This window comes from Plecotus auritus (assembly GCF_963455305.1).
Source record: "Plecotus auritus genome assembly, chromosome: 1".
NCBI classification, from domain to species: domain Eukaryota; kingdom Metazoa; phylum Chordata; class Mammalia; order Chiroptera; family Vespertilionidae; genus Plecotus; species Plecotus auritus.
In genome coordinates, this window is record NC_137770.1 from 225,047,408 (window position 1) to 225,063,503 (window position 16,096).

The 16,096-nt window shown below is 39.3% G+C and overlaps 1 protein-coding gene across 2 annotated transcripts in view; it reads right to left on the reverse strand.

Annotated features, from left to right (window-relative positions):
- NWD2 (NACHT and WD repeat domain containing 2) overlaps positions 1–16,096 on the reverse strand; it is a 149,998-nt gene that overhangs the window by 80,833 nt on the left and 53,069 nt on the right. The window contains exon 2 of one of the 2 annotated variants that reach the window (XM_080677367.1): positions 13,603–13,691. In XM_080677367.1, the coding sequence (XP_080533493.1) occupies positions 13,603–13,691 (89 nt within the window). Of the gene's footprint in view, positions 1–13,602; positions 13,692–16,096 lie in introns of those variants that run through there. The other variant, XM_080677368.1, reaches the window with a different exon arrangement.

Sequence of the window (16,096 nt, forward strand, 5' to 3'; positions counted from 1 at the left end):
ATAAAATAACTACAAAGAAAAGAATTCAAAAGAAATAAAAAAAAATCATCAAAGGAATTAAAATGTTACACCAGAAAATATTCACTTAGTACAAAGCAAAGAAGTGAAGGAGGAACAGAGGAACACAAAAGACATGAAACATAGAAAAAAAAGTCAAATGGCAAATGTAAATCCAACCAACTACACCAATAATACAATTAAGCATGATTGGATTAAACAATCATGTCAAAGGCAGACCATGTAAAAACAAGACCCGCCTATATGTAATCTAAAGCAGACACACTTAGCTTCAAATAGGCTGAAAGTAAAAGGGTAGAAAAGGATACACCACACACAGCAACCATAAGAAACCGCATGACTATACTAATATCAAACAAAAGAGATAGCAATAAAGAGGGACATTTTATGATAAAAGGATCAATCCATCAGAAGGTATAACAATTATAAATGTATTTGCTACTAACAATAAAGCATTAATATACATGAAGCACAAACTGATATAAATGATAGGAGAAACAGACATTTCAACTATCATGGTTGGAAACTTGAATATCTCACATTCAACAATGGGAATAACAACTAGAAAGAAGATCAACAAAACTAGAAGAATGTAATAACACTATAATTTAACGTTTCCATAGAACAATGTACCCAACAACAACAGAATTCACAGTGTTCTCAAGTACACATAAGACATTCTCCAGGATAGAACATAAAATAGATCATAAAACAAAGCCCTATAAACTTAAACAGATTTAAATTATATAAAAAATGTTCTCTGAATATAATGCAATGATGTTAGAAGTCAATAAAAGAAATTTGGGAAATTCACAAATATATAGAAATTAACACAGTCTTAAATAACTTATGAATCAAAGAATAAATCACATGGGATTCAGTTAAAGCAGCACTTAAAGGGAAATGTATAGCTGTAAACACCTATATTAAAAAAGATCTCAAATCAATAATCTAACTTTCTATCTTAAGACAGCAGAAAGCAAGCAGAAGGAAAGAAATCATAGAGTACAATGAAAATTAATGAAACAATAGAGAAAAATCAATGAAACCAAAAGTTGGTTCTTTGAGATCAACAAAAAGACAAAACTTTAGCTGGGTTGGCCAAAAACAAAACTAAAACAAACAAAAAAGAGCAAGGAGACTCTTAAAAATTACTAAAATCAGCAGTGAAAGAGAGGCCATTACTATTGAGTTTACAGAAAAAAAAATTAGATAATACTATGAACAACTATATGCCAATGAATAAAATTGACAAATTTCTAGAGAGACACAAGTTACATAAATTGACTCTGGACAAAACAGAAAATGTGAAGACATTTTTAACGAGATTAAATAGTAATTAAAAACACTGTACAAGAAATAAAGCCTAGTTCCATATAGATGTGCTGGTAAAATCTGCCAAACATATAAAGAAGAGTTAATACCAATTCTTCACAGCCTCCCCAAAATTAGAAGAGAACCCTTTCCAATGTATTCTATGATACCAAGGTCAGACAAGTAAACTAGAGCAGTATCTCTTATGAATATAAAACAAATATCCTCAAAAAAAAAAATACCAGAAAACCTATTCAGCAACATATATAAAGGACTATACAACACAGCTAGGTGGAATTGATCCCAGGAATGCAAGGTTGATTTATCATCAGAAAATCAACTAATATAATACACTATATATTCATAGAATAATGGACAAAAACCATCTGAGCAATCTTAATAGACAGAAAGGAACATCTGATAAAATCCAACACCCCTTGACGATAAAAACATTCAAAAACTGGGGATAGAAATTAACTTCATAAACCTAAATAAAAGGCATGCATGAAAAAACTATACCTAATATAACGCTTAATTAAGAAAGACAACGCTTTCTCCCAAGATTAGGAACATGAGAAGGATGTCTACTCTCAGTGCTTTTTATTCAATACTGTACTGAAGGTTCCAGCTAGGGCAAATAGGCAGGAAAAAGAAATAAAATACATCCAGATAGGAAAGGAAGAAGTAGATCTATCTTTATTCAAAGATGACATGATCTTGTACAGTAAACCCTTGAACATGGAAGTTAGAGGTGCTGACCCCTTATGCAGTAAAAAAATCTGAATATAACTTTTGAGTCCCCCCCAAATTAACTACTAATAGCCTATTGTTGACCAGAAGCCTTACTGATAACAAACTACTGATTAACACATTTTGTATGTATGTGTTTTATATACTGTACCCTTACAATGAAGTAAGCTAAAGAAAACAAAATGTTAAGAAAATCATAAGGAAGAAAAAATACATTTACAGTATTTATTGAAAAAAAAAATCCATGTATAAGAGTACCCACGTAGTTCAAACACGTGTAGTTCAAAGGCCAACTGTATACTGAAAATCCTAAGGAAACCAGTTGAACAAGGTTATAGGATATAAGATCGATATACAAAAACCAGTTGTACTTCTATACAATAGCAATGAGCAATCGAAGGTGAAATTAAGAAATTTAAATTCCATTTAAAAGCACATCAGAAAGAACAAAAAAAGGAATAAATTTAAGAAATGTAAAATTTATATTCTGAAAATTACAAAACACAAAGAAGATCTGAAAAACATCTCTTGTGAATGAATTGGGAGACAATGTGATAAGTTGACAATATTTATCTACAGACTTAGTGCATTCACTATAAAACTCTTAGCTGACTTATTTACAGAAATTGACAAGCTGACTCCAAAATTCATATGGAAATTCAAAAGACCCAGAATAGCCAAAACAATCTTTTGGAAAAGAAGAATAAAGTTGAAGGACTCAAACTTCCAGATTTCAAACTTACTATAAAGCTACAATAATTAAGACAGTGTAGTATTAGCATTAGGATACCTAATAGAATAAAATTGAGAATTCAGAAATAAATCATCATACTTAGGACCAACTGATTTCAACAAAGGTGCCAAACAATTCAAGGAGGAATAGTTTTTTTCAACAAATGTTACTGGGGCAACTGGATATCCACATGGGAAAGAATAAGTTTGACCCCTACCTCACTCCATATACAAAATATAACTCAAAATAGATAATAGATATAAAGAATTAAAACTATAAAACTCTAGTTTTTAAAAAATATAGGGTATCTCTTTGTGACCTTGGATTTGACAGTGGTTTCTTAGACATGAGAGCAAAATAGAAGTAATCAAAACAAAAAAGATAAATTGAATTTCTTCAAAATTAAAAAATTTTTGTGCTTCAAAGGACTCATAAAGAAAGCAAAAGAGCACCCTCAGAGTGAAAGAAAATATTTGCAAATTATATATTTGGTAGCGGACTTGTATCTAGAATATATAAGGAACACCTACAACTCAATAGAAATAAGGCAAATAACCCAATTATAAATGGACAAAAAAGATGAGTGGACATTTCTTCACAGAGTATATACAGATTGCCAATAAACATATTAAAAAATTTTCAGTATCATTAGTCACCAGGGAAGTGCAGATTAAAACTACAAAAAGGTAACACTTCATAGGATGGCTATAACAAAAAGACATACACTGAGTGGCCAGATTATTATGATCTCTGAATGCATAATAATCTGGCCACTCAGTGTATGTGTGTGTATATATATTGAATTCGTGCATGGGTGGGGGGGTCTGGCCAGACTGGTCAGGGGAGGGGATATGGGCAGTTGGCCAGCCTGCCTGCTGGTCGAACTCCTGGTCGAGGGGACAATTTGCATATTAGCCTTTTATTATATAGGATATACACTGAGTGGCCAGAATATTATGCGTTCAGAGATCATAATAATCTGGCCACTCAGTGTAAGTGTTGATGAGGATATGGAGCAATTGGAACTTTCATACACTGCAGGTGGGACTATACAATGATGCAGCCACTTTGGAAAACAGTCTGGCAGTTCCTCAGACGGTTAAACAAAGTTACCACATGATCCAGCAATTCTCCTAGGTATATACCCAACTGAAATGAAAACATATGTACACATAAAAACTTGAACTTGAATATTCATAGCAGCATTATTTATAATAACCAAAAAGTGGAAAAAATATAAATGTCTATCAAGTTATCAATGGAGACATAAAATGGCATATTCATACATATACTGGCAATAAAAAGTAATGAAATACTGGCCCAATGCCACAACAAGGAGCCTTGAAAACATTATGCTAAGTGCAAGAAGCCAAGTCACAAAAGACCATTTATATAAATGATTCCATTTATATAAAATGTCTAAAACAGGCAAATCTATACAGACGAAAAGTAGATTAGTGGTTGCCCAGAGCCGGGAGGAAGGGGAATAGGGCAATTAGGGAGTCACAGTGAAAGGGCACAGATTTCCTTTAGGAGTGATGAAAACATTCTAAAATTAACGTGGGTAATGCTCACACAACTGTGCATATGCTAAAAACTGTGTACTTTAAATGGGCAAATTTTGTCGTATGTGAACTGAATTTTATCTCAGTGACACTTTGCACATCTAATTTGTATTGTGATTTTCTACAGGCCTTACATCCTCTATTCATAGTAGAACTGAGTGCATGAACAGTGTAAGTTTAAGTCAAGCGCTTGGCCTATTAAGAAATAGACAATGAGATCTAACGACCTATATATGTAGATCACATGACCGGGGCTAAAGTTGATATAAGACTTTCACTTATATTTTAAAATAGGAGCCTGAATGTCACACTATTTTCTGTGAGTGGGAGTCTTTTGTAATAGCTTTTGCACCTGTTATTCCCTTACAGAGTTTGGTCAGCCCTGTCCTCTTCCAAGCCTTCATAATTCATTTCCTCATGTCAGGAGTTCTGTTTAAATATTCTCCTCCTTCCAGCTTTGCCCCCTTCAAGTGTGTTTTTCCCCCCTCAAATGTCTTTATGGGCAGACCATGATGAAAAAAGATAAAAATCAAGCAACCGTGAAGATAGGGGAGGAAATAAATAAATGAGACATCTGACTTATGCAACACAAAACACCATTTGGGGCAAACGACATGCCATATATCCGCATGATCAATAACTGGCACAGAGTGGCTGGAACCCAAAGTGCTCAACAAGACAAGATTTATTATATACTTAAAAAATTAAGGTTAGCTTTTAGCCTAATGTCCAGGCACTGCAGACACTGGAATCTAATTTACTATTTATTGGAATACTAACTTGTTGACAGCACATTTTATGTGCCTTTACTTATTTCATCATTAAGTATAAAAGCTCAGGAAAGTAATTTGATTTTATCTCTTTTTACTTAAAACTATCTAACTTGTTTTAAACTATTCTTAGGGAAGGTAATTTATCATGCTTATGATAATGTGCTGAATTGGTCTGCAAACAAAAAGCCAGCAGATACAAGCCCTAACAAATTTTAACCACTTGAAATCAGACATAATAATTTAAATACGAAGATTACCGAACAAACAAGAGAGCCGACTATACGGAACAAATCATAACCTCATGCTTTACTGAGAAAGAAAACAAAACCCAGATTTGAATTCATAGTGGCTGCACACTTTCTTCAAAGAGCTTTTCAATTTAAATATTTTCCAAAGTATTTTCTCATGCCCTATGACATTACTGAAGAGAACAAAAATGTAAATACAGAGACAATAGCACTGATTTAGTTTCTGAACAAGGATAGTCCTGAAATGAAGGTTGTTCCTCAAAGCTATTACAATGGGAAGCTACACACTCATTCCAATGATCCTGCCACTGTCAAGGGCATTTCCTCTGTAGGAATCATCACATTTGGTATTGAAAAAAACTCCTGTCACTTTATTGTTGGAGTTTGTTTTTATTACAAATGTTATTGCTCCTGCTTTAATGGCCTTTAAATTTGTAAGACATGGCTCTGAAAAGACCTTTCACTCTTAAAAAATCAAATCTATTCTTAAAGGGACTATATCTGCCACTACTAAAAATATTCAGAATAACACAGAGCAGGTTCAGAAAGATTTGGACAGAAACATTCTTGTGCTATGGACGTAACTTTCAAGGTCAATACAGAGGTGAAGTCAGCACTCATTTGAATTGGCTTAGTCAGTTGTGTCCCATGACTAGAATGTTCATCTCACAGGAGAAGGTGAGCAAGGAGGAGTCTTAAACCTCAGACTAGGTTTGTCAGATACTGTTTGCCCGTGGTGAGTTAAGCTTTATAGATGTGGTAATTCTCACTCTAGTTAGAATGTCTTTCCCCAGATTAATGGTATATAAGAAAAAACACCCCCCCCTTTAGTTCTACTCACCCGTATCCATGCTTGTACTACTACTACTGCAAATACTGACTTTAGGTCACCTGCTGGTCATGGGGTATATAGGATCATGACTAAGACACACATTTCTGGGAAAATCAGGTCCTTTATCAAGCCCAGGAAGGACTGGCTGGCCCCAATGGACATACACAACCACTAGAAGGAAAGAGGGTCCCAAAGCATGAGGTGGGATGATGCTTCATTCAGAGCCTCATGAAGACAGCAAACGGCTCAGACCTGATGCCTCTCTGCCTTGGGCGAGTTAGTCTCTGGGCAGCTTTAACAATTATTGATGGTCAGGAAGATCTGAGCCATCAACTAAGGCAAGCCCCCTGACTAGGAAGGCTTAATGAACACCGAGGCAGAGAGAAGGGACCAGGAGTTGCTGGAGGCACAGAAGGAGCCACATTCAGAATCCACAGGGCACCTGTGTGGAGTACGATAAGCTGGAGAACTCACTGCACAAAGGAAGCTCAGTTAGGTTGCAGCTAGGTACCAGCTTCCTTCAGTGGAGGGATATCTGGCCTCCGACAAAGGATAGTGACTGAGTGAAACCCAGCACTGGCTCTGTGCTTCCCTGCTCACTGTTGTTTATGACCGTCTTCTCTGCAAGACTGCGAACTCCATGAGGGCAGGAACCATGCCTATTTTCAACACTCTGGTATCCACCGCACCCCCACAACTCTGCCTGGTGCAGAGCAGAGGCTCAAGAAAGTCTGTGAATAAATGAATAAAGCTCCTTGGACCAAGCACCTTAATCTGCTGCTGGGGAACTAGGACAGACATTGGTGAGGAAGAAAGACAGGAGCCTGAAGGATACTGCATAGGAGACTGTCTTCAGACAGGGTAAGAGGGACTTCTAGACAAAACACCACCACAAATGTGACATGGCCTGCCCACTGGGAGATGAGGTCATAGCATCATAATTTTGGAAGCTGAAGGAAGATCACAGCATTATAATTCTGGGAGCTGAAAGGAAACAAAGATCAGGTAGAAGAAAACAGTTTCAGTTACTTTTCAATGGTTTATAAATAACTAGAGGCCCGGTGCACGATATTCATGCATGGATAGGGTCCCTAGGCCTGGCCGGCGATCAGGGCTGATCGGGGCCTTCCAGCTTCCAGATGGGGCCTTCCTTCATTCTGTGCTGCCTCCTGGTGGTCAGTGCACATCATAGCGAGTGATCCAACTCCCTGTCTCCTGGTCGAACTCCCGAGGGGACACTTTGCATATTAGCCTTTTATATATATATAGAAGACTAGAGGCCCGGTGCATGAAATTTGTGCATGGGGGGGTGGTCCTGCACCCTCTCCAATCCAGGACCCCTTGGGGGATGTCCAACTGCCGGTTTAGGCCCAATCCCTAGGACCAGTAGTCGGACATCCCTCTCACAACCCAGGACTGCAGGCTCCTAACTGCCCACCTGCCTGCCTCCCTGCCTGATTGCCCCTAACTACCCCCCCAGCCTGATCACCCCTAACCGCCTCTGCCTGCTGGCCTGATTGCCCCTAACTGCCCCCCCTCCCCCAGCCAGCCTGATCACCCCTTACTGCCCCTCCCTGCCGGCCTGGTCACCCCCAACTGCCCCCCCCCCCCCCCCCCCCCGCTGGCCTGGTTGCTCCATACAGCCTGCTGTTCAGTCGTTTGGTCATCCCTCACTAACCCCCCTGCTGGCCTGGTCGCCCAACACAGCCTGCTGTTCGGTTGTCTGTCTGGTCGTTTAGGTCATGATGGCCCATGGCTTTTTATATATTAGGGTTATTGACAAAGTGAACCTCTAAAATGAATTTTCTTTTTACTCTGCAAAGACTTGTTAAAAGCTCTCCTCTCCCTCCTGTAAGAAATAAAAAAATGAGAATGGAAAGAAATAGCTGCTCTGTGTTCAGAATTTGACAAAAGCTTCATGGTGACTGTACCCAATTGGGACACTTAAATGTCACCTGCAAATGGGATTTTGTTTATTAAAGGATTCATCTTATTGGGTGGTTTTCAGTGTTGGGGTAATAAGCCACAATTGAGCAGAATTAAACATTCAGCAAAGTACAGCTCCTCTAGTAAATCTTCCCACAATGCCACTGCTCTCTATTTAGAAACATATTAGGCAGAAGAGTGTCTACACACACAAAGTAACAGAAGAACAACAATGCTATCTTGGGAAGTCAGGCATGAGAATTCCAGAAGAGCCATTCCATGATGCAAAAGCAGTGAGCCAATTATTTTCAATTAAAATGGAGCAATTGAAGGTCAATTATGACATAATGTTTTCCTTCCCTTCTTCCATCTCTATTCCTCTTCCTTCCCCCTTTTTATAAACTGACTCATGGATGGGAGAAAAATGATGTAACATTTTTACATAATATTAACTTGGTAAAACCTGCTTGGGCTGTGATAGACAGGACCGAAACACAAAGTGAGCTAGACAAATTGAAGAGCTGGTCTGAGGGAAATGATGTGTGGTTCAATGAGAGGATATGCATTTCACCTGAGAAAGCAGCGGACATTTGATTACTAGGAAATGGGAAAGAGCAGATTAGTTGACAACGTGGAGAAAAGACCAAGGGCATCACAACATATCCTGTCAATTATAAAGCCAATGGTGTGTTTTGGCAATGCAGGAGGCAAAATGCATTTTGAGATTCCTCAGTAGGCAGGCAGTTGGGAGAAAAAATGTGTGCAAAGGAGGAGACGGGGCTCCTTTTAGACCAGGAAGGATGCGGTGGGAGAAGAAAGAAGCGATGGAGAAAAGGTAGGTGGAAACAACTAATGAAGCACCTTCAGAGTGAGACTAATTGTTCAATTTAGTAAATGCTAGCAAGGTCAAGCTGGTATAAGACTCACATAATTTAACTTAACCTAGAACTTTGATGTGCACAGAGAATGTACTTACTTTATTAAGTCTAAACGGAGTATGGGTTTCCCACCCAAGTCTCAATCCAGACTCTGGTGGAGTGCCTTTCATGTGCCAGACACTTGGTGTTGTTGCATTGAATTCTCCTAACAATCCTGGGAAATAAACACTGTTCCATTCATTTTACAGAGAGGTCAACTATGTGTCCGAGATCAAGCACTCTGTCCAGTGTCACAGGACTGGTAATTTGTGGACCCAGAATCTGAATCCTAGTCTAACAGAAAAATGTATGCTGTTTCCACTAGACCCTATAAATGAAATAATGTGCTGCAATTTATGGAATCTAAAATATCAGTTGTAGGATGCTCCAATAATGTACATGCCTCTGAAAAAGATGCACTGCTAATTACATCATCACATATGACACGCCAATAATTTGTAAGATGAATCCTGATTTCTGAGATGTCAAAATGGGGGAAAAGCATGCCTCTTTACAATGAACGAAATCTGGTCAGTATTGTTTAAGGAAGATCATCTGAGCAGCTGTGAACAATCTGGACCACAGCACAGAAACACCCCAAGGTAAGGAAAGGTAGGGAAGAGGGTGCCACTGTCATTCAGCTGTGAAGAAGAGGAAGCCTGAGTAAAGACAGAGCCTTGTGACATGGAAACAGAAGGCGGACTTCTAAGAAACACGTTGGCAAAAGTAAGGGCACTTACTGAACATCGGTAAGTCAAACAACCTGTCATTGAAACGCCTTGTCTTTTTTGAAACCATGTGTATTCTCTGCTCTGAGTGGGGCTGATATTCTTTCCATTCAGTTGTTCCCATCTCCGAGCAGTCAGCCTACATATTTATTACACACAGAATTGAAGGTCTGGAGCATTTTCATTAATCATCTTAGTTGAAAAGTAAAAAGGACACGCTGGGAAACAGACTGCCACATAGACATCTAGATAAAAGTATGTGGCCTTGCTTAAAATGTAACTCCATAGCATATCAATTTAGTTTAATAAAGATTTAACTAAATGGCCTACTATGTGCCAGATACTTGACTAATCATTGGGATAAGATGAATAAGACACATCCAGCCATGAGAACTTTCCGATCTTACAGGCAGTTGATAAAAAAGTTTACCTAACCAGGTGTCTCATTATCTCCCCTGCTGGCTCTAGTCCATGCCGTGACCATTTCTTACCTGAATCATCTTCCTACTTCTACCATTCTTCCCCACCCCATTCTTGCTCCTCATAGAGCTTGCGTGACTCTTAATCATAAGTCATATAACGTCACTCTTTTCTTTCTTACTCAGTAAAATTCTAAGTCCTTAATCTTGGCCCATAAGGTCCCATATGATCTGATTTTGATGCCACTTCCTACACTAATTTCTCTTACTCACTCCACTTTGCTTGGCTTCTTTACTGTTCCTAGAATATTCTAAATATGCTCATCCCTCAGGCCCTGTTGCCTACACCCAGCACCTTCCTCCCTAATGTCTCCATGACTTGCTCTATCACTTTCTGCAGATCTCTGCTCAAAGGTAGTGTTATTACTGAGTCCTTCTCTGGCATTCCTTACCCCCTTATCATAATTGCTTTACTTTATTAGAAACATTTACTGGGGGGAAAAAGCATCTATTAGCACTGGAATTTATTTGTTGTTTGCCTCTCCTAACAATATTGGTTTGCTCTTGTTTTACCAACACTTGCAATGTTGACTGCCATGTGGTCAAGGGTCAACAAATATGTCTTGAATGAACTGGATGAATGGTTGGGAGTTATGCACAGGATTTTAGGGGAGCAAAGAGAAAGGTATAAGGCATATTCTGGGAGGGATGGGGGACCAGAGAAGTCTCCCATAAGCAAGTAATATTGGGCTGAGACTTCCTTCATTCACATGCTCATGCAGGCATTCATTCATTCATTCATTCAACACATTCTTATGGAGTCTTCCTCTGTGATAGGAACTATTCTAGGACCAGGAATATGGCTGTCACAAAGGCAGACAAGTCCCTGTTCTGTGGAACTTACACTCTAGAGCAGCCGTGGGCAAACTACGGCCCGCGGGCCGGATCCGGCTGTTCTATCCGGTTCTCTTGCTCTCCCCTCCACTCCTTTACTTTGAATTTATATTAGTTCACACAAACACTCCATCCATGCTTTTGTTCCGGCCCTCTGGTCCAGTTTAAGAACCCATTGTGGCCCTCGAGTCAAAAAGTTTGCCCACCCCTGCTCTAGGGGAGAAAGACAACGAGTAAGCGAATGCATGAGTAAACAAGAAAAACATCCAGCATTGACACATGCAATGCAAAGAACTAAAATAGGATGACGTAAAAGAATGCCTAAGTGGTTACTTTAGATTGGGTCATTAGGGCAGTGACATTTCAGTGGAGACATGAAGGACAATAGGAAGATGAGCAAATGAGCCATTCCTATAGAGAGAGAACATCAAGGGCAAAATCCTTAAGTGGGAATGAGCTTGAAGTGTTCAAGGAGCCAGATGGAGGACACGTAACTGCAGGGCAGCGGGCAAGAGGAGAGGGCATGACTTAAGATCAGATAGGAAGAGTATTAGGAGTAAATAGGACTTGGGAGGTGATACAGGGGAAGAACCAGATTGAAAAACATTGTAGGTGGCAAGGGGCATGAAATAGATTGGGATGGTTGAGTAACTCGAGGAAATTCATTTCTCCTGGGTTCACTGCACAGCCAAGGATGGATTCTAGACTACTGTATAGGCAAATTGTTTTTTTTTTCCATGAAGCTTCTGGCACCATATTTTGTTGCAATTGAAAAGAGAACCGTCTCTCTCAAAAACATATCGTCATAGAGAGCAATAATCAATCTACCAGAAAAGACCATACCAAGATGTATATTCTTAGGAGGTTCAGTTATTATATTATTTGGGCTCCTGTTAAGCTTAGAAGCTGGAAAGCCAATGCAACCTTGCATATTTTAATCTAAATACAATCTGAGACCCACAAGCTGTCACCATCCCCATTTTAGACACTGAACTGAAGGACTGGCAGGTTAAGTCACTCAGTGTAGACAGTTGGGGCTCAGTTCCGCGTCTGCTCTGCCCACCACTGTTTGCACTGCTGTCCAGCATCTCATCAACTGATTCATTGCACCTGCCTCGAATGATCCTTGCCATCAATTTACTCTATGAATCTTGCTTGCTACAGTTTTTCCTTTGGCGTTCTCTGTCTTCTCCGGTGCCTGCCTGTGATTTAGAAAACGTATTTCTCTATTTTCCTCCTCAACTAGTCCTAATCAATATCATGTTTTATGGAAGTGTTCTGTAGCTCAAAGACTTCCTCCCTCTACTGACAAAAATGACACAAACCCAAACTCCCTCAATGATGGGATTAATATACTTGCACACATTTCTTCCTCAATAGTAACTGAGTCCCCAAGGTTGTCTGAGTCTTTGGGAATCTTGACAGATGGGACATTTTTGTTATAGTTGAGATCCTGTTATCAGCAGAACCAGATTCCTCAAAGAAAGTAATGCTAAACCCAAAACAAGAAATCTAATTGAGGTTCACAAGTTATCAAGCAAACGGTAACTACTCAATATGTATGTCAGTGCCCTGTGGCTGACGAATTATGTATTGAGATTGAAGTAATCTGAGACTATTTCTTTATGCAACACAACAGAAGGCGTCATGAGGTCCTAACAAGATAAAATATATATCCAGGAGGAAACAAATGAAGGGTGAAATTTCTTCCAATAAGAATGGCGCCCCACAAATCTCTAGTACGTATTCCTCACTTAACAATGTAAATACATAGTTAAGATCTAGCACAGGAGAATGAAGATTTCCATTGTAAATGAGGTTGCAAAACAGTCTGCCTAAATGTTATCTGTTGCAGGAGTCTTTTATTTTTTCAATTTTTGGATGTCCAAGAGAGATCCAAGTTTTCAAGTGCTTTTCTATTAGCGGCCACATCAATGATGTCCACAGATGCCAGATTTTCATAACGTTAGCAATGATATGCACACTTACTGTCTCTTGCCAGCGTTTTCATAAACTTTAGCAGTTACCTTTTTTTTTGTAAATGGCAAATTCCTGAAATGCTGAAGGCAAGACAGAAGGCAGGGACTGGCTAGACTGCTGAAAGGAAATATCTGTGAGAAAGTTGGTCCCAATTTTCAGATGCCAAACATTTTTAGAGACCAGAGCTTAAAGGCAGGTGCTCAACAACCTTCACCTTTTTCATAATAGCGGAAATTGTCAAAAAAGCACATAAACGTGGTTAGAAGAAAAAGACAAGCCGATCACAGGCAGGGTCCAAGAAACAGTGTAATAGTGCAAAACATGGAAAATGACTAAAAAGTTTATCTCAATTTTCCAGTGTTTCTTTTCACCCACAATTATAGGAATGACATTTTTTCAGGGCTTAAAATTATTCTGTTATAGCACCCACATTGTGACAAGAACCAAATACAAATAGTAGTTATTTAACTGACACAATTAAGAATGAAAATAGCATCAGAGTTACCTGAAATTCTAATCCATAATTTTCTCTGCAGAATTCTCTCAATTTAGGATACACGTTTTCTCTTAGTGCCTGTCTTTCTGCTCCCGTGTCTGTAGTAGAAAAAAAAACACACACATAGAAAGTGAATTATGTCCACATTATATATATATATATTTCTGGGAAAAAGAAAGCTTACAAATAAACATTAACAATAGTATGATCAAGCTGGGGTGCTGCATTGTGAAATAATGGGGTATTTTACTGGGGGCGGCGGGGGGACCTGCTCTTCACCGAGCAGGGGGAGCAGGCACCCACAAGAAGCCCATCGGGCAGATGGGAGCCCCACTGCCCACTTCTGTGTGCGCTGCAGAGCTGAGAATTCACAGGTGGTCTTTTTTATTTTTTTTTAATTCCTCACCCAAGGACATGGGTGAGGGGGAGAGAGAGTGGGGGAGAGAGAAACATCGATGTGAGAGTGAAACATCAACTGGCTGCCTTCCATATGGGAATGGAACCAATGACCTTTCAGTGCATGGGAAGACGCCCCACACCAGCCAGGGCCACAGATGATTCTTTATGCCCAAGTAGACCCTCACATGGAGCTCTTAAACAGCCATACCCCACTGTCTTTGGACAAGGGAGAAGGAAAAATTACAGGGCTATCAGGTGTTTTAGACCCAATAAGTATAACTTTCAAAACACACATACACACATGGATTAATTTAGTTTCTGACTTCCAGAAAATCTAGACTCCATCACCATTTCCTATTGTATTTAGACATACTATGACTTTTACAAAATTTAGGACAGCATCCATGCCATCAGCACTATAATTAGGAAAGGCAAATGGTGGGAGCCAACACCCCAAACTAGCAGATTCCACAAAGTGTACAGTTGATCAACCAGCGTTAAACCGAGTAACGTCTCCCACCTTGGATTTAGGGACTTCTATTATATCAGAGAGGGGATTGTTTTACAGGTGCCACATTATGTCACAGCTTGGAAATAAAATATTTTTTATTTTCCATGTCATCGAAAATGAAAGAAGGAACAGACAACCCGAAACCAGAAGCACCACGCGCTGTGTCTGCCCTTCCTGGTGAACGTTTGGCACAGAAAGGGATTCCACAGCCACGGCTGGGTGATGCTCTGCAGCAAAGACGACACTAAGATTCTTACAGCAGAGAGGCGGTTCCTCGCCCAACAACCTTCAGTGCAAGATGAGACACGGAGCTTTGAAAAATGAGGTTAATGTGTTATCTCATGAAAAGTGCCATTTTCTCAATTTACCTCAATCCCAGCCATAACAAGGAAACATTTGCCTACCACACTTATAGCTGAGGAACCAATTTAAAAGAATTTCCTTATTATTCTCAAGCAGATCTGTCCATGCAAATTCAGCCAGATGCTCTGTTGACCTGCTCTACTTTCCCGCTGTTCTGAAGCCTGTTTTGAGATGTAAGTAACCAGTCTCCAGCGTCTGCAATGCAGCTGCAGCCTGACAGGGTGTCAGGAACCAGTGTATACACCGAAACCAAAGATTCAACACAAAGTCTTGTAGGTTACCCTCTGATCCAAGTGAAGGGGGTCTTTCCAACAGCAGCTCCCACATGGGCCTAGGTCCAAAGGAGAGCAGGCGGCCCCAGCTGAGGACTGGACATTTGAGCAGTGCCCACATGCTGTGATGGCACTGGTGGAGGCAGGATATTTAAAGTTTTTAAAAAATGTTATTGATTTTAGAAAGAGAGAAAGGAAAGGTAGAGAGACAGGGTGGGGGAGAGAGAGAGAGAGAGAGAGAGAGAGAGAGAGAGAGAGAGAGAGAGAAAGAAAGAAACATTAATTTGTTGTTTCCACTTATTTATGTATTCATAGGCAGCTTCTTGTATGTGCCCTGACTGGGGATTGAACCCATAACCTTGGCATATCAAGATGACACACTAAGTAAGCTACCAAGACAGGGCCTTAAGCTTCTATGATTTTACATAATTTGTATAATCTTGGGATCAAACGCCCATCCTTCCTCACCCCATTTTAAGTGATGAAAGCTGACAGTATTCAAACTTTCTCTCTAAAAGGCTACAGATGTTTAAACCCAAAATAACAACAACAACAAAAAATCACTATAAAAATAAACACAATCAGATGTGGAAGTTGGGAATATATTAAGCAAGGACTATTGTTAAGATATATTTTTTAAAAAAGTATCAAAATAATACATGCAAGCAGATGAAATAAGGAACAGAAATTATTTGCTTCTTTAATTTTTTTATAGTAACTCTTACCTCTAGATACTGAGACCTGAATGTGCAATAATCAGGAGGTAAGATAAAAATACAGTGTATAGTTACTGACATTTACTGAGTGCTTAGCCTCTAGTTGTGTGCTAAGTATTTCTATGTGCATTTGCTTAGTCACTTCTGACAACAACCCTATGATATAGGTAAAATTGTTCTTCCTTATCCTATCTCATAAAGAGGGAATATGCTAATTGACCATCACTCCATCACAAAGATGG